The sequence below is a fragment of the Exserohilum turcica genome, assembly GCF_000359705.1.
Source record: "Exserohilum turcica Et28A unplaced genomic scaffold SETTUscaffold_3, whole genome shotgun sequence".
Lineage (NCBI taxonomy): Eukaryota > Fungi > Ascomycota > Dothideomycetes > Pleosporales > Pleosporaceae > Exserohilum > Exserohilum turcicum.
In genome coordinates, this window is record NW_007360136.1 from 2,442,136 (window position 1) to 2,464,786 (window position 22,651).

The 22,651-nt window shown below is 54.7% G+C and overlaps 8 protein-coding genes across 8 annotated transcripts; 4 read left to right on the top strand and 4 right to left on the bottom strand.

Annotated features, from left to right (window-relative positions):
• Nucleotides 1-385: 385 nt before the first annotated feature.
• SETTUDRAFT_117902 (uncharacterized protein) lies at nucleotides 386-3,924 on the bottom strand. The gene is made up of 5 exons (XM_008029479.1): nucleotides 3,573-3,924; nucleotides 3,423-3,520; nucleotides 2,027-3,158; nucleotides 1,260-1,962; nucleotides 386-1,200 (listed from the first exon to the last, which is right to left on the bottom strand). Exons 1-5 carry the CDS (start codon nucleotides 3,720-3,722, stop codon nucleotides 641-643), a joined length of 2,643 nt encoding a protein of 880 aa, XP_008027670.1. The 5' UTR covers nucleotides 3,723-3,924; the 3' UTR covers nucleotides 386-640.
• A 579-nt stretch (nucleotides 3,925-4,503) lies between these two features.
• Nucleotides 4,504-6,239, top strand: SETTUDRAFT_163908 (uncharacterized protein). The gene is made up of 2 exons (XM_008029480.1): nucleotides 4,504-5,499; nucleotides 5,546-6,239. Exons 1-2 carry the CDS (start codon nucleotides 4,515-4,517, stop codon nucleotides 6,220-6,222), a joined length of 1,662 nt encoding a protein of 553 aa, XP_008027671.1. The 5' UTR covers nucleotides 4,504-4,514; the 3' UTR covers nucleotides 6,223-6,239.
• A 669-nt stretch (nucleotides 6,240-6,908) lies between these two features.
• SETTUDRAFT_163909 (uncharacterized protein) lies at nucleotides 6,909-7,462 on the bottom strand. Its single transcript, XM_008029481.1, has one exon. It carries the CDS (start codon nucleotides 7,340-7,342, stop codon nucleotides 7,121-7,123), a length of 222 nt encoding a protein of 73 aa, XP_008027672.1. The 5' UTR covers nucleotides 7,343-7,462; the 3' UTR covers nucleotides 6,909-7,120.
• A 1,437-nt stretch (nucleotides 7,463-8,899) lies between these two features.
• On the top strand, nucleotides 8,900-10,173 carry SETTUDRAFT_42340 (uncharacterized protein). Its single transcript, XM_008028903.1, has 3 exons — nucleotides 8,900-9,042; nucleotides 9,099-9,937; nucleotides 10,043-10,173. The coding sequence occupies exons 1-2, from the start codon at nucleotides 9,037-9,039 to the stop codon at nucleotides 9,720-9,722; spliced, it is 630 nt and encodes a 209-aa protein (XP_008027094.1). The 5' UTR covers nucleotides 8,900-9,036; the 3' UTR covers nucleotides 9,723-9,937; nucleotides 10,043-10,173.
• A 399-nt stretch (nucleotides 10,174-10,572) lies between these two features.
• SETTUDRAFT_163910 (uncharacterized protein) lies at nucleotides 10,573-13,577 on the top strand. The gene is made up of 5 exons (XM_008029482.1): nucleotides 10,573-11,379; nucleotides 11,440-11,544; nucleotides 11,601-12,533; nucleotides 12,582-13,020; nucleotides 13,068-13,577. Exons 1-5 carry the CDS (start codon nucleotides 10,867-10,869, stop codon nucleotides 13,265-13,267), a joined length of 2,190 nt encoding a protein of 729 aa, XP_008027673.1. The 5' UTR covers nucleotides 10,573-10,866; the 3' UTR covers nucleotides 13,268-13,577.
• Nucleotides 13,578-15,946: 2,369 nt separating this feature from the next.
• On the bottom strand, nucleotides 15,947-16,759 carry SETTUDRAFT_32441 (uncharacterized protein; the record flags this gene model as incomplete). Its single annotated transcript, XM_008028839.1, has 1 exon — nucleotides 15,947-16,759. The coding sequence occupies one exon, from the start codon at nucleotides 16,757-16,759 to the stop codon at nucleotides 15,947-15,949; it is 813 nt and encodes a 270-aa protein (XP_008027030.1).
• A 1,030-nt stretch (nucleotides 16,760-17,789) lies between these two features.
• On the top strand, nucleotides 17,790-18,467 carry SETTUDRAFT_163913 (uncharacterized protein). Its single transcript, XM_008029483.1, has 2 exons — nucleotides 17,790-18,184; nucleotides 18,245-18,467. The coding sequence occupies exons 1-2, from the start codon at nucleotides 18,136-18,138 to the stop codon at nucleotides 18,382-18,384; spliced, it is 189 nt and encodes a 62-aa protein (XP_008027674.1). The 5' UTR covers nucleotides 17,790-18,135; the 3' UTR covers nucleotides 18,385-18,467.
• A 561-nt stretch (nucleotides 18,468-19,028) lies between these two features.
• On the bottom strand, nucleotides 19,029-21,407 carry SETTUDRAFT_163914 (uncharacterized protein). The gene is made up of 2 exons (XM_008029484.1): nucleotides 20,202-21,407; nucleotides 19,029-20,154 (listed from the first exon to the last, which is right to left on the bottom strand). The coding sequence occupies exons 1-2, from the start codon at nucleotides 21,148-21,150 to the stop codon at nucleotides 19,292-19,294; spliced, it is 1,812 nt and encodes a 603-aa protein (XP_008027675.1). The 5' UTR covers nucleotides 21,151-21,407; the 3' UTR covers nucleotides 19,029-19,291.
• Between the last annotated feature and the right edge of the window lie 1,244 nt (nucleotides 21,408-22,651).

The window sequence follows — 22,651 nt, forward strand, 5'->3', positions numbered from 1 at the left end:
CCCCCTACCTACCAACCAATAGGCTACGAGCCTCACCTTCATCTAGTTAAAACCCCTCCTAAATATCGTAGCTAGAAACAACCTACTTAGATACTTGTAGGCCTAAAAACCCTACACGTCTTATATAGCCCTTCGGGCTGAAAAAGGACGTTAAACTAGAATAATAATAATAATAATAATAATAGGTTGAGAAGAGCTAGACAGCGGATATTTTATCCGAAAAGCTCGGTATACGTTCCTCGCCGCTCCCGTAACCATGGGCTCTTCATCCTCAATGTCCGCAGTACGCGGCACTTCATGCGCAGATTGATGCGTCCGTCTCTCCTATTTAATCACCAACTCACATGTTAGCAACATCCAGTAATCATACCTGATGCTGGACGGATAAAAATATACATTAGCTTGTATGCTTGGAGTAAATTGACACTCTCCCATGTTCAATCTGGTATATCATTCCATATTCCGACTACATGAACTCAGCACCAGTGCCGCCAACAAGATTCAAAACCGTCTCTCTTTCTGATAGGACCAGAATCATAGGCAAAGAGAATAGGCCGACGCCGGTTGCTTCTTCGCCATGGAATACAAAGCACCGCTCCAAGATTTTACATACTCTTCATGTGTGGCAAGTAACCGCCATTTACGACCACAGCCCACTTACCGTCTCCACACCCCTCTCGACCACTGCCTTAACACGCGCTCTCAACGCATTATTCGAACATTCAACATCTAGATCCTCCAGCCAAATCTTGGCCACAAACTTATCAAACTTGATTTCAACACCCGGAACAGGTATGCCCAGGTTGTGCAGGCGCTTCAACTCTTGTTTGTCTTCCACGGACAATTGATCATCCGCTGAGTAGGATTCTGAAGGGTTGCTAGTGACGCTAAGAGGATCTGTCGCGGACGTGCTGTCGGCTGCCGCAGCGTCGGGAGTGGGTGTATCGGCATCCGTAGTGGCGGCCGGCGTTCCGTTTGCGGTCGCTGTTGTAGTGCTATTGCGAGGTAGCGTAATGGGGCGGACGGATTCTTCGCCGAATTGCGCCTCGAGGAAAAGGAAGAGGCGAGCAAGGCGTGTGGACGGATCAGGGGTGCGGTGGGGGTGCGGGTTGCTCTTAAAACGGTGGGTAAACTTTGTGGCGGAGATGTCGTCTGAATCTTGATGTGGAACGTGCGAGTGCGAGTGTTGCTTCGAAGATTCTTGATGCGAATGTTAGTCAATGTCAAGACAACTGGTAAAATGGATAGGGAATACTTACGCCGTACAGCTGCTGGCGAAGACTCGACTGTGAAGAGCACAGCTAACACAGCATCGGCAATTCCGTCATTGATTACGTTACCTTCCCATTCAACTTCTACCCTGCCGCCGTTCTTGACGAGTACGTTTACGCAGTCCATGACGGTGAATTTGACTTCTGTCCGATTGACCTCCTCATTCGCTTCTTCTTCTTCTTCTTTGTGGCCGTTTTCAGTGCCACTCACCTTGCCGTCCACAGCCGCGTCAGTGACCCTTGTCTCCTTGATAGCGCCAAAGGTGCCTTCCAGCGCCCATCTTATCAAGTCAATACCCGCTGCTGACAGCGTAATGTGTTGACGGCAAAGAATAGTCGTAGTAGTCAACCCGGCATACTCTTTTAGATCCTCTGGTGCCATCAGACTGATTTTGAAATCGTTCTGAATCAACACTCCGCTGATCACATCGACCCTGTCCCCATCTTGTTCTTGCTTGATCCCGTCATGCTCAGCCTCACTACCACCAGGCGTCAAAGAACGAGGCATTGGTGGCGTGATGAAAGCTAATTTCCCCACAACCTTGGCAATCTTGTCGGTTTTGAAGGGAATGCGCAGTTCTTCACAGTTTGCTGGAGAGTAGATCTTGGTGGGGACGGTTTTCTGTGCGTTGAAAGAGAGCAGTTTTGACTTCAGACGGGTCATGTTACCCTTTTCTCCGTGTACGAGGATCTAGCATAGCTGTCAGTATGTATCCTGAATATCGCGCGTTCAATGTGAGATTGTGAAGACTTACAACAACGGGCGCAGCGACTTCCTGTACAAACTCCATGTTCTCTTTTCCATCAACATGGGCAGCAAAACTGAATTCTTGGACTGTACATCGTCGGGGTATCATGGTCTGCTCATTTTCTCGTTGGCCTGGTCGACGTGCTGTGTTGCTTGCTCGTGTCATGATGGCGGGAATTTGGTCAGGCTCGTGTACAATCTGTTTCGCCATTGTGCCTTCGACCGAGTAACCTGTGATGATGACGCCGTTTCTTGGATCTGGCGCCCATCGCTCGAGCAGCTCACGCGATGTGCCTGACTGCATCATACCGGGGGAAGCCAACATGACACACCCTCCCAGGTCGTCGAAGCGCTCTAGACTCTTGAGTGATCGAACAAACTTGAAGTCCCAAGCTCCACGGCGACCAGTATCTCCTGCCGCCTCTGCCTCTGCCATGCGCTCAGCGAATAGACGCTTAATGTTGTCGTTCATGGCCGAAACGTATGTTTGGTAAACCTGCATACACTTTCGCGCTAAACTCGAGTTGTAGTAGATTGGTATTTTCTGGACTTCTGGATGCTTGCTCCAATACTCGTCTAAGATGAGCAAAAGTTCTTGTGCTCGTCCTAGGGCGAAGACAGGGAGAAGAGCTCGGCCACCACGGTTAAGCACATCGGTGATGGCCTTCATGAGCTGTGCCTCACGCTCAACACGCGGAGTGTGCATTGAGATACCAAATGTTGACTCGGTGATGAGCACGTCAATCTTGACGCCCGGCGGTACGGACGCTGAAACCAAATGTCGGTCATCTTCTCGCGAGTAATCGCCAGTAAACAGTATCTTCAAGCCAGCGATTTCCATGAGAAACATGGCTGCTCCGAGCACGTGACCTGCAGGATACGGTGTTATCCGCACACCAGAGACCGTGTGTGTGGTATAAAAGTCAATGGACTCAATCATGGGGTACGTGTTGAGATGATCGGCCTCGGTGTACATCTGAATCTTGGTCTCGGAGTTGCTCGACATGTTGCCCACGCGCACCGAGTCTTGGATCAGCCACTTGTAGATGGCCTTGGTGGGATGCGTCATGAAGACACGGCCCTTGAAGTTGGTCTTGGCCAGGACGTAGGGCAGAGAGGCGGCATGGTCGACGTGGAAACTAGCCTGATGTCAGCCTACCGAACGATGGCCAACAGTAGCAAGGACAGGCTCGCAGAGAGGAGGCCGAGCGCTAGCTATATACAGGCGTGGAGACCGGGGAAGGGCACATCATCGAAGTCGAGCGGGGAGGATGCAAATAATATTCCATTGATACTGATATACAAGTCGCTGAACTGCGAGTGCCCAATGTGCGCTCATGGTCCGACTCCCGTGATGCGCCGAACCCCAACTACCATGGCAAGCAAGATGTGCGTATACATACTGTGAAATCAGTAGCACGTCTACGGTGCTGAGATCAAAGTCGTCGTAAAAGGGCATGGCCGACAGGCCTTCGTGGGCGGGGTGCATGCCGGCATCGAGCTGCGCCTTGTTAGCATGGCCGCCTGGGGCTCCGAATCGAGTGTGCGCGCACCATGACCGTCTTGCCCTTGTACTGGATGATGTGACACGACCGCCCGACCTCGTTGCCGCCGCCGAGGCAGAGAAACATGAGCTCGTCGGAGGGGTCGATGGGGTCGTCGTCTTCGGGCGCCATGGCCGCGGCCTTTCGTTTTGCAGCCATGAGGGCAAGAGCTGCGGCAGGCGCACGTGTTTCTCAGTCAACACGCCCGGGGTGAGGCGTTGGGGGGGTTGCGACAGCCCGTGGAATATGCGGTAGCCAGAGGACGCGTCGCAGCGGCAGGGGGGGCAATTCACTCGAGCTTGGTTTCGACAGAGAGTTGGCGTATCGCGAGACAGTCCCGCGCCGCAGCAGTGAGTGGCGGATGAGGGCGAGGCTGTTGTGTGGTGTGGTGTGTATATATGTGTGCGTGTGTCGAGGTCGAGCGAGGGCAGAGGCGATGATGCTCTCCGCGGGCTGCGCTTTGTCGGGGCGCGTTGTGCCAAGCCGCAGTTAGTGCGTGTGGTGATTCCCAGAAGTCAACCTCCGCCCTCTGCTCCAAGACCTCACCGGTATCGACGCGCCGAGCACCACCACCGCCCCGCGACCCCGTCGAGAGAACACGGCCCGTCGCCAGCCCCGTCGCCCCACCGCCCTGCGCCTCCCGGATGATACGTAGATAGACGCTTCTCGCCTGCGCAACTCCCCATAGGGGACGAGCTGCCCACCATGTCCTACAACCACCAGTATCCTCCGCACGGCCAGCAGCCGCAACAGCAGCAGCCGCAACCGCCGCCGCCAGTGCAGACGCAGACGGTGAATCAACACCAGCCGCCGCGCGCCTTCTCCCCGCAGAGCTACCAGCACTCGCCCACGGCCATGTCGCCCACCATGGGCAGTGGCATTCCGCCCAACAAGCGCCAGCGCCTGTCGCCCAACCCGCCATCGCCCGCGCCTTACCAGTCGCCGTTTGGCATGCCTGGCGCGCCGGCATATCCCTCGTCGCCATATGCCAATTCTCCGCAGGCCCCGGGCTACCTCTCGCTGCCAACGTCGCCCGCCGCCATGCACCCGCCGCCCTTCCATCAGCCGCAACCCTACCAGCAGCCCAATGGACAGCCGCCGCCCCCGCCGCCACAGAGCTCCATGCCCCCGCCAAAGGTCCCGTACAGCAAGGCGACGGACAACTCGGAGCTGGAGAAGGCGAATGCGCGGGACCTGGACGTGAACAACATCAGCGACGTGCTTACTGGATCAGGCATCGATCTGCGCGCCGAAGAGGACAACCTGCTGCAGAACTACAGGAGCTTCAACTCGCAGACCTCGGCGTCTTCGGCCTCGCCGCACGGCAGCTTCAACAACTGGGGCCAGCAGCCAAACCATGGCGCATACCAAGGGACGGGCCCGCTCAGCCAGGAAATGACCAAGGAGCAGCAGGAGGCCGAGTTCATTAGGAAGCATGAACAGGCCGCTCGCATTCTGAACGAGTCGGCCCAGCAGCCTCTCAATGACCCCTTCCTGTCGGCGAGCGTGTTGCGGCACCGCATTGCAAAGCGCGGTTATGAGCACGGCATTCAGATCAACGTGGATGGCCTGTTTGATAAGATCCCCGACAAGGGCCAACAAGAAATCACACGCACTACACAGACTGGCGCAAACGGCGAACAGATCATCGGCCTAGAGGCTGCCAGTCTGCTCAACCAGAACGCTCCGCTTGTGGAGATTCTAACGCTGCTAACGCTGGCGGCGGAAGAGCGCGTACGGACTATCGTTGAAGATTCCTTTGCCCTGTGTCAAGGCCGCCAGAACACATCTCATGGCATTGTTCCGCCCCAGATGGTCGACATTGCCGTGGTAGACGAGAACGCGCAGGAGAAGATGATCCGTCCCGTCAATATCCTAAAAACACCATGGGAAGCCCCGGACAGCGCTGTCAGCCCCACGGCGACAGCAAGCAAGGGTAGGTTGGTTCCTCCGAGACTTGGCCCAATAGCTAACAGACGCAGGTCTTCCCAATGCAGCACGTCTACCAACACCACCGAGCGAAGCACCACCAACCCCTCAGCGAACATACCAAAACGTCAATCACGTTGCCAATGCGCTTACTAAACGCGTTCAAGATGATTACAAATGGGAACAAGAACGACTCCGCAAGCGGGCAAAGCGGCAAGCAGGTGCTTCTGCCACGTCGGCAGATGTGCCCGCTCTACCCATACCGCTGCCAGAACCTGTTACCAAAAAGGCATTGGCTGCTGCGAAGAAGCAGAGCCAGTCAGATGTCGTTGTATTCGGCAAAGCCAACGAGACAGCCAGCATGGCGCTCGGCGGCAAAAAGAAGAAGTATTCCTGGATGACGGGCGGCGGAGGCGGAGGCGGCGGCGGGTCTGCATCAGGCGCATCAACACCGCGACCAGTGGCAGCATCCGGCGGCAGTGGCACCGTAACGCCCGCAGCTCAAGCACCCGAGAAGGCTCTTGTTGGGCGCAAGCGCAAATTCGGCGAAGGAATTGAGCAGACGGAGACGGGTGCCGGAATCCAACTCCGCGATCTCATCCACGTACTGGAAAGCGACGGCAGGGAAAAGAAGACGCTCACGCTCATCCTAGCGCGGATGAAGAATACAGACAAGGACCCGAAGCCCGAAACTCACAAGGGTGCGCCTGCCGTACCTGGTCGGGTATAAACAAGAGAGAGAGAGAGAGAGAGAGAGAGAGAAAGAAAGAGATATTCTGATTCGTTTGCATTCATCAGCGAAGGCGTTTTTATTATCCGGACAACGGGTTGGCAGAGAGAGTGTGACAGGGAAAGAAAGACACTTGCGTGTGCGCCTTTCTACTACTCTTTTTTTTACGTGATATCCCAAGGGCTGGGATGATATTCCATGGACCATGGACCCAAAGGGGCAAGGTCATATGTCTTTTGTTTTCAAAGTCATGTATTAAAAAAAAAGTTATCTCTTGAAAGTGAGTCATTCACTGCAATAACCTTCTTCCTCGAGTCAGCGTCACGCTTTCCTTCTTTCCTTTTTCTTTTCCCTTTGCCTGAGAATCTGCCTATGAGTCGCTTCAGGATTTCTACACGTACGTTGTTCGTGTAAGAAAAAAAGGCCCGCCGCGAAAATGCTGGCATAAAACGCGCTAAAGCAACACAAGCGCGTTCAAAGGGCAAGAAAAAAAACACACACCATTTGCCGATTCGGGTGGCTAGGCGAGGCGAGCACCAGATGCGTTTTTGGGTTAGCGGCGAACGCGAATAGCTCTCAGTCACTGTGCTCTTTTGCGCGAACCGTTTATCAGAACGATGCCAAAAGCTTTGGAAGCTTAAAACACGGGTTTGGAATGCCCATCTTTTCCCATTTTCTTGTTTTACTTCTCCTTACCTTTTCTTTTCTCTTCTGGACTATTAATAACTTGGGTGGCTGTGCAAGTACATCAGTATCGAGTAATGAGCAAGAATAACTCTGCGGTCGAGTTATAGAGTGTGGTTGATTTCGGCGCTACAGATTCATGTTGTTGTGTACTTGTAGAGATGCGGGATTGGATGGGACTGTCACTGCTCATCTTGCATGGATTGCTCATTTCCTACAAGGCAGTGGAGTCTGGTGAGAACACGACTTCATGGTAGATGCAGAGGGCGCGTGCTGGTGTGAGATCGGCGACGCTTGGATTGTAGTAGAGGACATCTTGTGCGACGAAGAGTCGAAGAGCAGGACTGGGTTCTTCACTCGAGTCAAAGATCTCGGCCAACGTGTCGTCGCGCCGCAGGGTGTTGTTGGATAGCTTTGGATTCTCCGCTCGAGACATGCCAGTCCAAAGCAAACCGACGTGATCAGATCAACCTTGAGCATGAATTTTGTCGGTATACTCTTCAGGGAACGCAGCCAATTGTGCGGCACATGATGCAGGATTCCCGTTGCATTCTCCAGGCGTCTTTTCGTGGCCCAGCATGGCGCGTTCACATTCAAAGGTTCTCGACTGCCGCCGACACGCAGACATGTCTGGTATGGACGTCCATGGATATTCGGAAACGGTAACTTTCGATAGGCAGGGCTGTTGTCGCGATGGCGATTATTTCAAACAGACAGCGTATGCAGCGTTGAAGAGCTCACGACAGAAGATGGAGCCATGTTCCGGTTCTGCTTCTAAAATATGGGTTTCTAAGCACACGACAACATCTTCATACAGCTTACACCTAGGGTTTGTGGGTGATCAGCTTGCAAAGCATTCAACGTGCATCGCTGGGTATATCAACCATGGAGGAATTCAGAGCCGATTCGCTAGTCCACCTTTTTTTTCTGCTTTTTGCTCTTCCATGTGCTTTATGCAGTATCGGCGCGCGGGGGGGGGAAGACAATCCCGATCAACGGCATGCGGGTCGTCCGCTTGCGTGCTAGGCACAGAAAAAAAAGCATGTGCATATGCTACTAGTGTAAGTAAGTAAGTAACATAGTGACGTGGTTCCACCGAAAGCCACATGGGCACTAGCTGGACACGTTTTTTTTCTCAGGCGTGCAATAGAAGACTGCAGAAAGAGACTCTTGGTCGGAGGGCTGAATCGTGAGACTTGTCGCCCAAAGATTGACCTTTTTCGCACGTTCCCCCCAAAACTCCGCACTCTTGTTTCCCGTTGCCGGCCACGCACTGGGGTAGGATTGGGACGGGGACTGGGACTGGGAACTGTGCCTTGCGAAGCACGTTTGCTGCGCCTCCGAACCAGACCTTTTTGCAGTGACGATAAAGGGATTTGGTTTCGAGTCATTGCTATTTTGTACATGAGACGCCAGCAGCTAGTACATGGCTATTTTGCTAGTAGACGAGGCATAGTCGCGGCGCACTCAGAGTTTGGGAAATGTGGCGGTGCGCGAGATAACGATGTGGCAGATGTGCAGGCCAGTGCTACTTAGTGCTAGCAACGATTGACCTGGTCATAGCCACGCTGAAGGGGGAGGGGGGGGGCACTCCAATCCAAGGACATGGCGATGGCGCTTGATTCATGGCAATATCGACTTCCAGACAAGTAGAAACCGGGAACCAGAAACTTTGCATCCATTTGTCATGAGGGACTGGTTGCCGGGCAGATCGGCATTGTCAAGCTCATGGCGCTAAGCCAAGTTGGGCTGGGCGCACCAGCCACAGCCGTCACACATGGGCATGGGTTGTTCCAACCACGCCGCATCCACGGCAGCAACAACAGCCCAGCCATCCAGGTGGGGGGTGACGGTGATGTGCAGCTGCGGCCTGAGCGTCTGCAGCAACAACCCATGACTTGACTTGCCGACCATGTCCATTTCTCCACTGCTCGTCTCTTGTCCTGTGTCCGACATAGTGCAGGCAGCATTTCCCAATCGGGGCCAACCCTCTCTTCGCAAACTAACCAGCAACAGCAACAGCAACAGCAACAGCTCCAGTGAGATTGATTCGGAAAGGCCCATGGTTTGGTGAGGAGCATCAGTGAGAAAGAATTGACGAGCAAAGACAGCAGAGCTCGGGAACTCAGCATGGAGGTACAGAAGGATTCAATATTGGGATGCAGAGCACCGGCTACTGACACTTGCTCCAGAACACGGCATCAGCAGCATACAGCCATGGCCAGTCGAACTCACAAAGCACAGCTTCCACCGGGCACACACGGCCGAGCTCTTTACACCGTCCAGCGGCGATCAAGCTGCTGCCAGCGCCCCTGCAAGCACCTCCTCCGTATTCACTCGGCGCGCTGTACCAGGATGCAGTAACAATACGTGCACAGGCGGTGATAGCCGCAGAGTGCGAGAATGGCCTGCCCGGTTACTGTGGACAAAGCAGACGCGAGGCGACATTCCAGCCTTACAGTGATGCATGGCGGCCGAGCAGTCCAGATGGCGATGACGTGCCGCTTGGACAGCTCATCATCACGCACATGTACGCGGAGCCAGAGGACGACTCATACGGCGGCGAAGCACCTCCGCCGTATGCAATCGCGGTGCGGCAGTCGTTTCGCGAAACACTGATTCAGCACATTCCGCATAGTCAGCATGAAGCGGGCGAGGTGGACGAGGAGAGCGAAGTGGGCATAGAGATTGCGAGGCCAGATGACGTGCGGTACTCTGTTGAGCGGATGGTGGCCATGGTTGTTGTTGCGATTATACTCTTCGTGATTTCGGGGATACTGGCGTGGCTGGCGTTGGGGAGGAGGATGTTGGGTTGAAGTCAGGCGAGCCGGCGCCGAGGGGTCATGGGGACAATCACATGGGGAGATTGTCGGGGATGGACACTGGGGGGGGGATTCTGGCGGCTTCAAGCGTTGGATAGACGATAGCGCGGCGGGCTTGTCTTGTACGGGTACATGCAATAGACACGAGGGGCACAGAGCGAGCGTGTGGCAGGACTAGGTGTAGGCGCGGGCAGCCAGCCTTATGGACCCTGGCGCCGAGTTTAGTGGGGCTCGCCAGCGACATGGGCACGTGATTGGCCGGCAGAAACAGAGAGCAGCCTTTACTGTACCCACGATACGATGGCGATACTGACACTGATACGATGCAGGCCTTTGGCGTTGGCGGTGCAGTTTGGCTGCGCTGGCCTGAGGCATCCAGCGCGGCCAAGCATGCTGATGTGAGCAGCGCCCCCATCAGGGCCCAACGCAGCCATGTTGAGGCGGCGGGCGCACGACGGGCGCTTTTGGCAGCCAGCTTCAACGTGGCTGAGTGTGAGTAATCCCTTTAGCCCGTGGGCCGTCTGCGGCGAGCGCTGCTGGAGTCGCGCCCCCGGGCCAGGATGCTGACCGGCGCGGGACACGCTCCACAGGCGTGGTGGTGTAGAGGGGGGGAGGGAGGGAGATGGTGTGAGAGGGAGAGGGAGAGGGAGAGGGAGAGGGAGAGGGAGAGGGTGAGGGTGAGGCAGAGGCAGAGGCAGAGAGAGAGGGCACAGCGACCCCGCCGCGTCAATTTCGCTCAGTTGCAAGCGCCCTGCCCTGCCCAGCCCAGCCCAGCCCAGGAACGAGGACACGCCCTCTCTCGCCCTCGCCCTCGCCCTCGCCGCCGCCCCCCCAAGCAAGCCGCCCCCTCTCGCGCCGTGTCTGCGCCGTGTCTGCGCCGTCAAGCCTCAAGGATACAAAGGCCGCCGCCGCCGGCGACAGAGCGCGTCCTCCGCCAATTCCCCGGGGACTGCGCCGCAGCCCAGTTGGCGGGGCTTCTTCCTTTACACAGCCAGCCTTGCGCCGTTTCGGACATTGCCCAGCTCGCCCGTCAGCCGCAGCACGCAGCCCGCAGCACGCAGCAGCGCTCGCAGATATCCTTGATTGCACCCCACCCGCAACTCGCAGCCCGCTCCTCGTCGCAGTCTGAATGAATTCCATGAACTCCCGTTTCAAGAACCTAGTGGGTTCGAAACGAAAGAGTTCCTCACAGAATCACCCCTCCTCCCCCTCGCCCCAAGGCAACCCGCCGCCCACTGGCCAGCAGCGCCCGACGTCGCTCTCTCCCCAGGTCTCCAACTCGAGCAGCTCCTCGCTCCCCATGAATCCCCAGAACCCCCTGGGCCGCCCGCCCTCGTACACATACGCTCCCCCAGGCGCCCTCGGGGCCCCGCCGCCTCAACATGGCCGCCCAACAAGCCCGCTGCCGCCCATCAACACAGGCGCGCCCGGCTACCCTCCCCAGCAGCCGCCCTATCCTTCGCAGCAGGGCCCGCCTGGATATCCTCCCCAGGGCCCTCCAGGCCCTGCCTATGGCCACGGCTATGGTGCGCCTCCGCCAGGTGCGCCCACGCCCCATGGCCCGCCCGCCGCATACAACAGACCCAACAACATGGCAGAGGTCGCGGGCGAGGGCCGCTCCAAGGCGCAGCTGATTGTGGGAATCGACTTTGTGAGTAGCCCCAGGCACCATCGCCGCGGCACCACCGCCAGCTGACCATGACCGTCACAGGGCACAACCTTCTCGGGCGTCGCCTTTGCCTTTGCGACCAACACCGAGGCCAAGGAAGACATCATCACCGAATGGCCTGGCGCCGGCAACCAGACAAAGCAAAAAGTACGTGACGCACCTCCCGCCATAGTGTGCCCCGTGGCTGACGCGCGCCCAAACAGATCCCGACTGTGCTATACTACGACCAGTACCAGAAGGTGGTGGGATGGGGGCCTGACATTGCCGATGCTTTGGCCCCGACCGGCTACCCCAAGCCTGGCGTGCAAAAGGTCGAGTGGTTCAAGCTGCAGCTGATGCTGTCGGGAAACACATACATTGACCCCATCAACCTGCCCCCGCTACCTCCTGGCAAGTCTGAGATTGATGTCGCCGCCGACTACCTCTTCCATCTGCGACAGGCGATGCGCAACCAGCTGCAGAAAACACTGGGAGAGGTGTTCAACCGTGAGGAGCGCAATATCCGGTACTACCTAACAGTCCCTGCCATCTGGAACGATGCTGGCAAGGCTGCCACGCGTGCTGCCGCCATCCAGGCTGGTTTCCTGCGCGATGAAAACGACAACAGGCTGACGCTCATTACCGAGCCCGAAGCCGCCGCCATGTTCTGCTCAAAGACTGGTCTCCTCAACCTCAAGATCCACGATGCGGTCCTCATTGTTGATTGCGGTGGTGGAACGGTCGACTTGATCGCCTACGAGGTGGAAGAGGAGCAGCCCTTCTCCGTCGCCGAGTGCACAGCAGGCTCCGGCGACTCGTGCGGTTCCACTGCGCTCAACCGCAACTTTAGCAACATCCTCCGCGCTAAAATCAGGAAGATGAAGCTACCAGACGGCTCCAAGACTGCCGGCAAAGTCTACGCCAAGTGCATCATGGACTTTGAGAACAGGATAAAGGCCGACTTCCGTAACAATGGACAAAAGTGGGCCGTTGACGTGGGCATCGAGGCCGAGTTCCCTGAAGCAGGCATCGAGGAAGGATACATGACTTTTACCAATGAAGAAATTCTGCAGTGCTTTGAGCCGGTGGTGAACCGGATCCTCGAGCTTGTCAGGAATCAAATCATTGCTATCCAAGCACAGAACAGGTCATTACAGGTACGTCTGGGAATCAAAGACAGATGTGTTGAATACTAATGATAGTAGAATGTCCTGGTTGTCGGTGGTTTCGGTGCTTCCGAATACCTCTTCCAGCAAATCAAGCTCCATGTCCCACCGCAGTTCCAATCCAAGGTGGTGCGACCCATGGACTCCGTCGCTGCCATTGTCAAAGGAGCCGTTACAGCTGGTATCACGGAGCGCATCGTTACGCACCGTGTCGCGCGTAGGCATTATCTCATGGCTACCCTCCAGCCTTTCAAGGAGGGTCACCACCCAGAACAATATCGTGTCCCTTCACTCGATGGCAAGGACCGATGCAAGTACACGCGCCAAATCTTTGTGCAAAAAGGCCAAAGGGTCAAGATTGGCGAGCCGGTCAAGGTCTCGTTCTTCAGGCAAGTGGCGCCAGGCGCAACGCTCATGTATGAGGACATTCTCTACGCGTGCGATGACGATGTCTGCCCAGAGTACACCAAGGATCCTCGTAAGTCTATAATCCGTGGCGTGAAGAAACTTTTTTAACATAACCAGGCATCAAAGAAGTCGTCACATTGACATCCGACCTCTCAAGGAAAAACCTCGAAAAGGACTTTGAGCGCATGGACACGCCACAAGGGACCTTTTACCGCGTATACTTTGACATTTACCTTACGCTCGACGGTTCAGAGTTCAACGCCGAGCTTGTCTGCCAAGGCGAGGTCATGGGCCGCTGCACAGCTCGCTTTAGGTAATCTCTCACTCACACAAAGGGAAATGTGCGCAAAAAAGTTGCTCTTCAAGGATAGTTACCCTCACGGCCCTATATACGCACATATATATACATATTCACACTCACACTCACACAACACATGTGTTGGGAAAAGGGGGGGAACCATCTCTCGTAGTTTGGGTAGTGGAGAAAAATCGCTTAGATGCGATAGTGCAATGGCGGCTTTGTAACTCACCCCTCTTTTCTTTTCTCGGCCTCAAACTTTGAATTGGTTCTCTCTCTCTTGTTTTCTTGGTGTTAGATCTTACATAACACATACCCCACACCCCCCCCCCCCTTTTTGACAAACGTTGGATAAGTAATCATTTCTCTCTGATTCTTACGCTTTTGATGTTGCTGCTGCTGGGACGAAGTGATGCCTCTTGTGAAGACCTCTTTTTTCCTATTTAGCTTTAGTGTCAGGTTAGTGGTGCGAGGTCAAGATGAGTAGTATGTAAGGGTGAGGTACTTCTGTTTGAGGTAGTGGCGTCCTGGGTAATACGTGTATATCTTGATATAGTTACACTTGCGTAAATAGAATATATCGAAAATCATACACTCACATCAGGAATATCAGACAGTACATAATATAAAGGCGATCTCTCTGCCCCGCCAGGGATTTCGACTCTTATTCGGGTGTGATTGTAGATTCCAAGGCGCCAGGAAAAAGGACGCAATAGATATATCAATCTTGATATCGCGAACCCCAAAAACGTTGACTGAAGGACTTCCAGGCAGGTTGCACGTTAGACTCAAGGACTTGTACAATATTTGCACACCCACATCTATCTACTAGATCGATACAGACGTACTTGTGCGTATCCTTTATAGGAGGAAGTAGCCTATGATAAGACTAGAAAAAAAAAGGCGCTCACTGTTGGATATGGTGAGGACTGAGTCCGAGAAAGACAATGTACGAAAATATGCTTTGGAACAGGTATTCGATAGTCATAACTGAACGTCATGATATGGCACTAACTTGGCTCGATTAAGGAGAAGACCAGTGTTAGGCTTGCCAAGGGAGAGAATGCAGCATATAGTGACTTTAAACATGCCAAATTTCCTGACGTATGTGGAGTAGTAGCAGACAAGAGCAGTGGACAAGGACGGGTTCAAGTCTAAGAAGGCAAGAAAGCCACAATAAGAATAAACACAGATCCAGAAGAGGTATTCCAACAAAAAAAGGAAGCAAGGGAGAATTTCTCTTTAGTAGATATCTCAGATGGCTGGACATGTACATTGTATAGATGTTCTAGTAGTACTTTACGTTTACCCTGAACCCTAAAACCACACTGTTAATTACTTCCCCTTTACGTACTTTCCATTTATTGCATGGAGAACTATATCCTAATGCATCTCCTTTAGAATCTCGATATAGGGATATGGGCTGTAATCTTGCAGGATGATGATGATGATGATGATGATGATGATGATGATGGTGTAGGGAGTCCAACTACGCTGCGATGGTGTCTGAAGCAAAAGAAAGCAAGTCATGACCCTGTAGCAATTATCTAATACATCTTTTCTCTACTAAGTAATTGGTAAAGCTCTATATAAAGCATAGAAGCACCTGCTTACTTAGAGAAGGCAGTCCTTGTGGATGAAGCTCGATGATCTTGTTAAAACTATTTAAATCATCCTTGCGTCGCGAGTATACGTACGACTTAATTGACCAACTTATCATCCGCGTAACACAGGTCTACCTACCGCTTCTTTGAGAAAGACGGCATTGGATACATTGAAAGCAGGAGCAGAAGCATACCCCGGATTCTGATTATCGACGCTAAGCAAGAAAGACACGCGAAAACCCGATAAAGTCCAAGCGGCCAAGTAGGACATGTAAGAGCGGCGCAATGTCATTACGGCAAAACACGCTACGTAGTCTTCCAGCAGGCAATATCCAAATCACATATTCCGCTGTGGTAAAATCCCAAGTACTTATCCTGGTACCTGTGTTCAACAACGTCTTCAATGACATGCATCACTGAAGAAACTTTGTCATGGGTTGTTGTGTACGTGGTCATATATGTACAGCCACGCACTGACAGCACCACATAGCTCGTCTTTTGTGTTGTACAGTAGAGTAAGCCAAGATTAGTAAGGAGCAGGAGGTTTCAGGTAGGTCCTGGACATATATAGATGTGTTTGCCGCGTGCACGCATTATGTGTGTGTGTGTGTGTGTGTGTGTGTTTATATGTATGTTGTAGTACGAGATAATAAGGGAAAAAAAAAAGGAGCAGAAGAAGAAAGAGGGGCTTGAATCTGCGACTAAAAGAAAGAGGAACAACGGCAGTAAGTAGCTGCGGATATCTTTTCAAGCCGAGATTCGGGGTTTGATGCTACGTATCCGAGAAACTTCTTATTCTTATACTTGACTTGCTTTCTTGGCGTCGCGTGGAATTTCTCACAACATGTAGATAGATGTCCGTCCTGTTGACCAAAGGCTCTTCTAGTAACACAGCTGGGGATTTTTCCCGAAGAATCAGTAGTACAAATACATTGTTCTTGCTCTCGTATAATGCACCCCACCATCTCAGCAATCCCCAAAAGCAAGCCAAGTAGGTAGAAAAAACTTCATCATCAATACCTCTCTCCCAAACCATGAATCCTTCCAACACTTCAAATCTCAAAGTATAAGCAGCAGCAGCTACGCCATCCCTCTCAAAACATCCCAAGCCCCCAAAGCACATGTCCGACAAAAACCGCCGCAAGAAGCGTCTTGGCCACTCTCTTCCCACACGCCGCCATACTCTTTCCTCCCTTGCCGTGTTTGGCCAGAGAATAACCATTCGAGCCCGCAATAGCAACGTCGAAATCCCACTCGCGGTAGCCCGTGTTTGTAGCTTTTTCCTCGTGCAGCGGCTCGCCCCATATGGCGCACTTGATGAGGGTGCGGCTGGGGGCGTCTGGGCAGTGTGGGCCGAGATGGATTGTCGGGGAGCGCTCAAAGTAGACGTTGAAGCCCTCGCAGGTTTCTTCGGGCGTCTGCTGTGCGTATCCGGTTTCTGTGGTTTTGGCGGCTGCTGCTGCTGATGTGCCGGTTGGAACGCTGGGTTGAGTAGCATTCACCAACTGCCCGTGTTCAGTGCACCTTCTGGCACACTCGTGCGTGTCAAACGACTCGAGTTCGTAGTGTCCGAGGTAGATGGCGCCGACGTACGAGCCAGTTGCAGAGATGAAGCTCTTGATGTAGCCCGGGGGTGTGTGTGCCTTCTTCGCTGCATCGTGTATCTCTCGCGAGTGGTAGAAGCCCCTTGTGTTATCGTATTTAGGGACGGGACCATGGCCTGCTGGCAGAATTGCGCAGTCGCCATAATCGTGCTTGACTGCACGAGATGTAGGACTAGACAAGTCAGGCTGTATAGTTGATGTTGCCAGCACAGCGGGCTTGACGGCGTCGATGGAGAAGACGGGAATTTCTGTGAACCAGGGAGGAGCCGTCACTTGGATGATACTGAGGATTGGAGTCGCCATGATTGTCGTGTTGTGTGGTATCTTGCTTCGTGGCCGCTTTATCAGGTGAGGTTGCTTGACCCCGGATTTCCTTCATAGTACGGTAGTGATATGAGTGGTTCGTTGGGCACTACTATGTTGTAAAGCAACGGCTATCATTGGCCGTAAAGAGCACTGTGTGACCACGGTAAGTAATACTTACATCGCGTCGAGTAATAATGTACATAATCGCAGTGTATGTCCTGGAAAGCCGTAATAGGGCGCTCCTGGTTGGTGGGCGTCGAGCCTTTGACGGAATATAGGCACCATTCTGACGATAGTCAACTGAGTTCAACTTATACTGCATAACTACTGGATGAGCGGTTTTCCGCTGGAGAGAAGGAGTTAATTGTAGTATTCGGTCGGCATCGTATCCTTTAATGATCTGGGCCCGTCCTGGAGTTTGGCTTTTCGCAGCATAGGAAGCCGGGTGCTCGTATGAACTACATCTGTGTGTCCCATGTATCTATCTCTTTCTTAGATGATATTCATTTGATAAAACATGGAACTGTGCATTGATGCTGTCGCCGTCGAATACGAAAATCGCCGTCCCCTAACGCGGCGTCGGTCGGGTTTGTTCACCGAAGGTCCATCTGGCCCATGAAAACGAAGATTCACAACCGCAGCATACGCAAACGCAAAAAACAACAACCAGGAAACCAAAATGCAACATCCGCATCGAAGCGAGAGCACTGTTTTTGCATACTCTACCCACGACGCTTGCGCTAACCCCCACAGTTTCCCAAGCACACGGTCAGCATACTGTCGTACGACGCTCGCAAACCAGTCACCCCACCGCCCTGGCGGCACCGCCCGACGGCGCCCTGGCTAACTGCCCATGTCTCGCCACCACCACCACTCCAACCATCCGTAAGGCCGCACATCACACGACATGTAGTCCGACAGCCAATAGCAGCCGATGATTTATTTGCGCGTCTCACGATGCCGTTCCGTGTGTTCACGTCCAGAGTGCTGGGCTGGCTTCCCGCGCTGCGATCCCGGGGTCCTGGGCATCACGCTACACTATAGCCACCATGCTGGTTGGCGGGTTGAGTTGCTGGGTATTCGGGACCAGCCGTGGGAATGTTAGGATGGCGAATACCACGGTGCTTGGAGTATTTGAGCAGTGATATAAGAGCCGGGAACCGGGTACTCGTCTCACTGCAGCACAGCACAGCACTACAGCCTCATCTACAAGTACACTTTTGCATCCACGGGCTTTTTTTTTAGCATCGATATTGGATCCATACATCTTGCATACAACCAAGTCGACGAACGAACAGGATTCACATATTCGGATATCCACATCTACTTGACCACCATCACCAAACAACTCCATCCAACACAACACCATCAAAATGCCCGCAGCAGCAAAGTCGTACCTCCCCGCCTTCACCGCCTTCATGGGTACATCTCCTGTCCCCTCCAACCCACCATTCGCCTTTTACTAACGATATCGCGTCCCAGTCTTCGGCCTCACCTACACCACCATCGTAGCAAGCAAAGAAGGCGCAGCCGTCGACAGCGCCCGAACACGCTGGCAAGATCAACATGCGCACGCGCGCCACGCGCTTTCAGGCGGTATTGGCTTGAGCGAGGGAAAGTAAAGGAAACACCAACAACAACAACATAGTACAAGGGTCAAAAATGAAGCGTACAAGGAAACAGCGTACATCAGTCTTTCCCGCAGGTGTTGAACGGTATTGGGTTTCCTTGTAGATACTTGGCGGCCCCGAGGCCCGCGGGGATGAAACCGACTGGACGGAGCGCCCACGGCTTGGTGTATGTAGATGTTTGGCGTAGCATCCAAAATATAGTATCAAAGTTTGACCTTTTATCCGTGCCATGTTGAAGTGGGCCATGTGCCTTGAGTCATGGGTAGTAAGTGTAAAATGCTATCTCCAGGATTGGGGATATTACGGTGTACTGGCTATTCATGACTCTTATACCAACGGCAGTACTTGGCGCCAAAAGTAGTCCGTTTCATCGTGTGTGTAAGGAGCAGTTGGTAAAGTTACTCGTACCATGGCAAATGCCAAGTCACATGTGTCAAAAACAGCAAGACTTTTATAGATATTCTCATATTCTCCTCGACCTATCTGACCAAAAAAAACAAAAATTAAACATCTACACCGAATTCTGCACATGCCTTTCCTTTCTCTCTTCCCCCCCCCCCCCCTCCATATCGCAATGCTGAAACACGCCCTGGGGGTATTAAACATGCCACTCTAATGTACAAACAAATAAACACCAAAATTCCAAATAAGTAACCCGTGTTTTGATACCCTCGCCCAGTACAAGAAAAAAGACAAACAAACAGACAAAGGAAAGAGATGCACGCTTGCTGTGCGCTATGCTCAAGCCGCGCCTAAACAAAGTCGACTTGGGTATGTGGTAACAAAAGGAATCGTCCAATCATATAAGAAACAGTCTATGAGACGAAGCCGCGAAAAACGTCGCTAGGCTTTTTCAATAGATGCAAGAAAGTCAGAGACAATGTAGATTGACAGCAGACTATGAGTCGAGCATCGAGGTGATGTCGGCGACTCTTTGCATGGCAGGACTCATGGCAGCAATCTTCCTTTGCAGACGCTCTGCTAGACGTGTCTCGTTGGCTTCATCAGAAAGGACGAGTGAGTAGTGTGCAAAGACCTTCTCGGGATTGGTGAAGAGTGCCTCTTGCTCCTCAAGCGGGGCCGAGGCGGGGACAGCTGTGGTGCGAGCAGGCGCAGAGTAGTACAGGGCATACTCGTCGTTCTCATCTTCGGCTTCATCAACGGGTGCGACAGCGGACTCGGTGGATGGCACGGGGCACTTGACAACGGGGTAGTCGGCCTTGATCTCGTCGGCAGCATCGTCCTCAGCATCCAAGATGGCGCTGTATCCCTTGCCGGACATGGCCTGGGTGTCAAGGGGGTTAGAAGGACCCTCGGGAAGCTCTGTCACGGCGAAAGCAACGGGCTGCTGGAAGTTGAAACCGTTGTTGACGTTCCAGTTGGCATTGTTGGCATTGTTGGAGTTGTTCAGGTTGAGCATGGCAAAGTCAATCTGGGGCTCGGGAGCCATGGGCATGCTGACCTGGGTGGCTTCGGGTTGCGACATGCCGTTGAATGGCTGCGGGGCCTGGAAGGCGGGAGCGGGAGCAGCCGTGACGGTAGCCGAGGACGAGGCCATGGAGGTCATGGGTGCCTTGATCTGGAGCGATTCGTCGCGCGAGAGTTCCTCGAGGAAGGGAGTAAAGGCCTGGTGACGTAGCAGGCGCTCGATAAAGGCGCGCGAGCGGGCATTTTCCTCCATGAGAAGGCGGTTCTGGGCGCGGAGCTCGTTAGCCTCGTTGACCTTCATGGCGACTTCGCCCTCGAGCTGGCCAATGTATTCTGAGCAATGTTAGCCTAGTCTGCGAATGTGTGCATGCTGTACTTACCCTTCCTCCTTGAGCGGAAGGCGCGCGCAGAAACCTTGTTGCGCAGCTGGCGGCGCTCCTTGGAGCTGAGCTTCTTGCCCTCCTCGGAAGCAAGGAGCCTCTCATCCTCGTCCATGTCCTCTTCGTCCTTCTTGGCGCGGATAATGTGAGGAAGGAGGCCTTGGTTGTTCTCTTGCATCGTGGTAGAGGCGTTTTGGCTGTCGGCGCGGATCTGTGCGACGACGCGCGTAATCATCTCTTCGGTGTGGGCATCACTGAGTGGGCTGGACGTCTTGCGGCTAGCCTGGCTGGTCGAGGGCAGACGTGTCTGCTGCTGCTGTTGCTGCTGTTGCATGGCCTGCTGCTGCTTCTGGTGGGCCATTTGCTGTGCGCGCTGCTGCTGGGCCTGGGCCTGGGCCTTGGCCATGGCAGCTTGCTGTTGGTGCATGCCAGGCCAGACCCTGACGTTGGGGACCTCTTCTTGGGTGATGGCGCTGGGGTCGACAAAGTCGTCTTGGGAGCCCTCGTTGAAGACGAAGCTGTTTTGGCGGTAGTCGATTCCCATGTTCATGGGCACGTCCATGGACAGGCCCGAGTTCCAGGAAGAAGCGTCCATGAGCGAGTCGCCGCCCATCATGGCCATCTCGTCGAGGCCGGTGGACGAGAACATGGGAAAGCCGGTGTTGTAGCTGGGACCAAGACCGGCAATGGAGCCAGAGGGCAGGCCGGTCTGCTGCTTGAAGAGCTCGTACTCGTGGCTGGGCTTTGCGGGCGTCTGAAGGTCGTCGTCGATGTTTGTGCTGGTGGGACTGGCCATAGCCGACGGCGCACTCGATTCACGCTTCAGAGTGGCGGGCTGGGTAGGCGAGGGCAGCTGGCCAAAGTCGAAGAACTCGTTGGGGTCGACGCATTGATTAGAAAGAGTGTTGAAGGGAGCCATCGACATGGCCGGCTGGACTGCGGTAGCCATGTTGTTTGTTTGACTACTGGGGAGTCGCGGATCGTTGTTTGGGCGGCCCTTGGGTAGACAAGGTGGTGTCTTGGGGACGTCGCGTTGCGGGCGCTGCGAGTGTGACAGGAGCGGTTAGGCTGGTGGAAAGTCGTCGTCAGCTCGTTTCTGGGGCCCGGGTTTGGCGCGGGCGTCGGTGAGCCGAAAAGTCCGCACCTTGGGGGGGGGGACGTGTGGGTGATGGCAATGGGGTGCACTGGAGGCAGGCGGGCGCTGACAATGTCTTGGGGCGTGTGTGTGCGATGTGTTGATGCGGGAGAGTCGGAAGGGATTGCAGGCGATGGGGGATCAGAGACAGAGGGGGGCGCTGGGGGCGCTGGGGGAGCTGAAGGGGAGGCGGCGGGCGAGGGATGGGCAGCGGTCTTGTTTGCTTGGGGGGGGGGGGGCGCGAGAGGGCGAGCGAGCGACGAGGGGGGTCCGCCGGCCTGTCGGGGAGGCGTTTCACCTGGAGGCGGAGTCGCCGTCTGGAAATAGAAGGAGCTGCCCCGAGCCGGTTGGCCAGGGCAGGCACGCCGCTGCTGATCCGCGGCCATGGCTATGCCTCGCAAGCGTTGGCTGGTGGCCGGCCCCCCCCCTTGCTGGCGTCTCCTGAGCGCCGGGAAGGCCTCTGCTCCAGCCTTGTTCCCCGCCCGCACCATGGCCGCGCTTGGGACGCCGTGAGTGCGTGACAGACGGACGACAGATGATGGATGGTGGATGATGGATATGGAGTCGCTGACTGACAGGCGGGCAGCCATTCTGCAGCGGGGCGGCGACGTGCTGTGTGGCCTCGACGCACCCTCGGCGCGCAAAGGCCGACGCCGACGGGGGCGCAGCCAATCAGGGCGCGCCGTGCTGCACCACCACTGAGGCTGTGCTGTCATGGCACTAGCGTGAGCCTCGCCTCGCCTCGCCCGCCCGGTGCGCGAATTCCTGCCTGGCTCCACCTGCACTTGGCGCATCACAGTCAGCGCCCTCTTCTGGCGATGCCTCAGCCACACTCGACTCGCTGCGCACTGCTCTCCTCAGATATGCTCTCGCAGCTCGTGCTCGTGCTCGTATACTTCGTACCCGCATCCCGACCTTCCGACGTGCTAGCAGTAACAGCGCTACCACTGCCGTCGTTGGCCCGTTGGCCACGTCGAGCAGCCCTATTCGCGCCGCCCATGCGCCTTGGTGATGCGCCTAATCGCGCTGCTGCTGCTGCTGCCTTCACCTCGACCCTGCCAGCGCCTTGGTGATTGGCTGCCCGCCTGCGCCCCACCCTGCACCTGTTGTGGCGCTCACCACACCTTCTCTCCCACAACCTACACATACATACATACATACCCGCCATCACCGCTGCAAACAACTGCGCACCCCCGCGGCGCCGAAGCCACTGGCCATGCCCTCTGCAGCCCTCGATTTGCGAAACACCCGTCGCAACTCTGAACCGCGTCAAACCTGTCACTCTCCCATGCCGTTGGCTGCCGCCCGCACACGG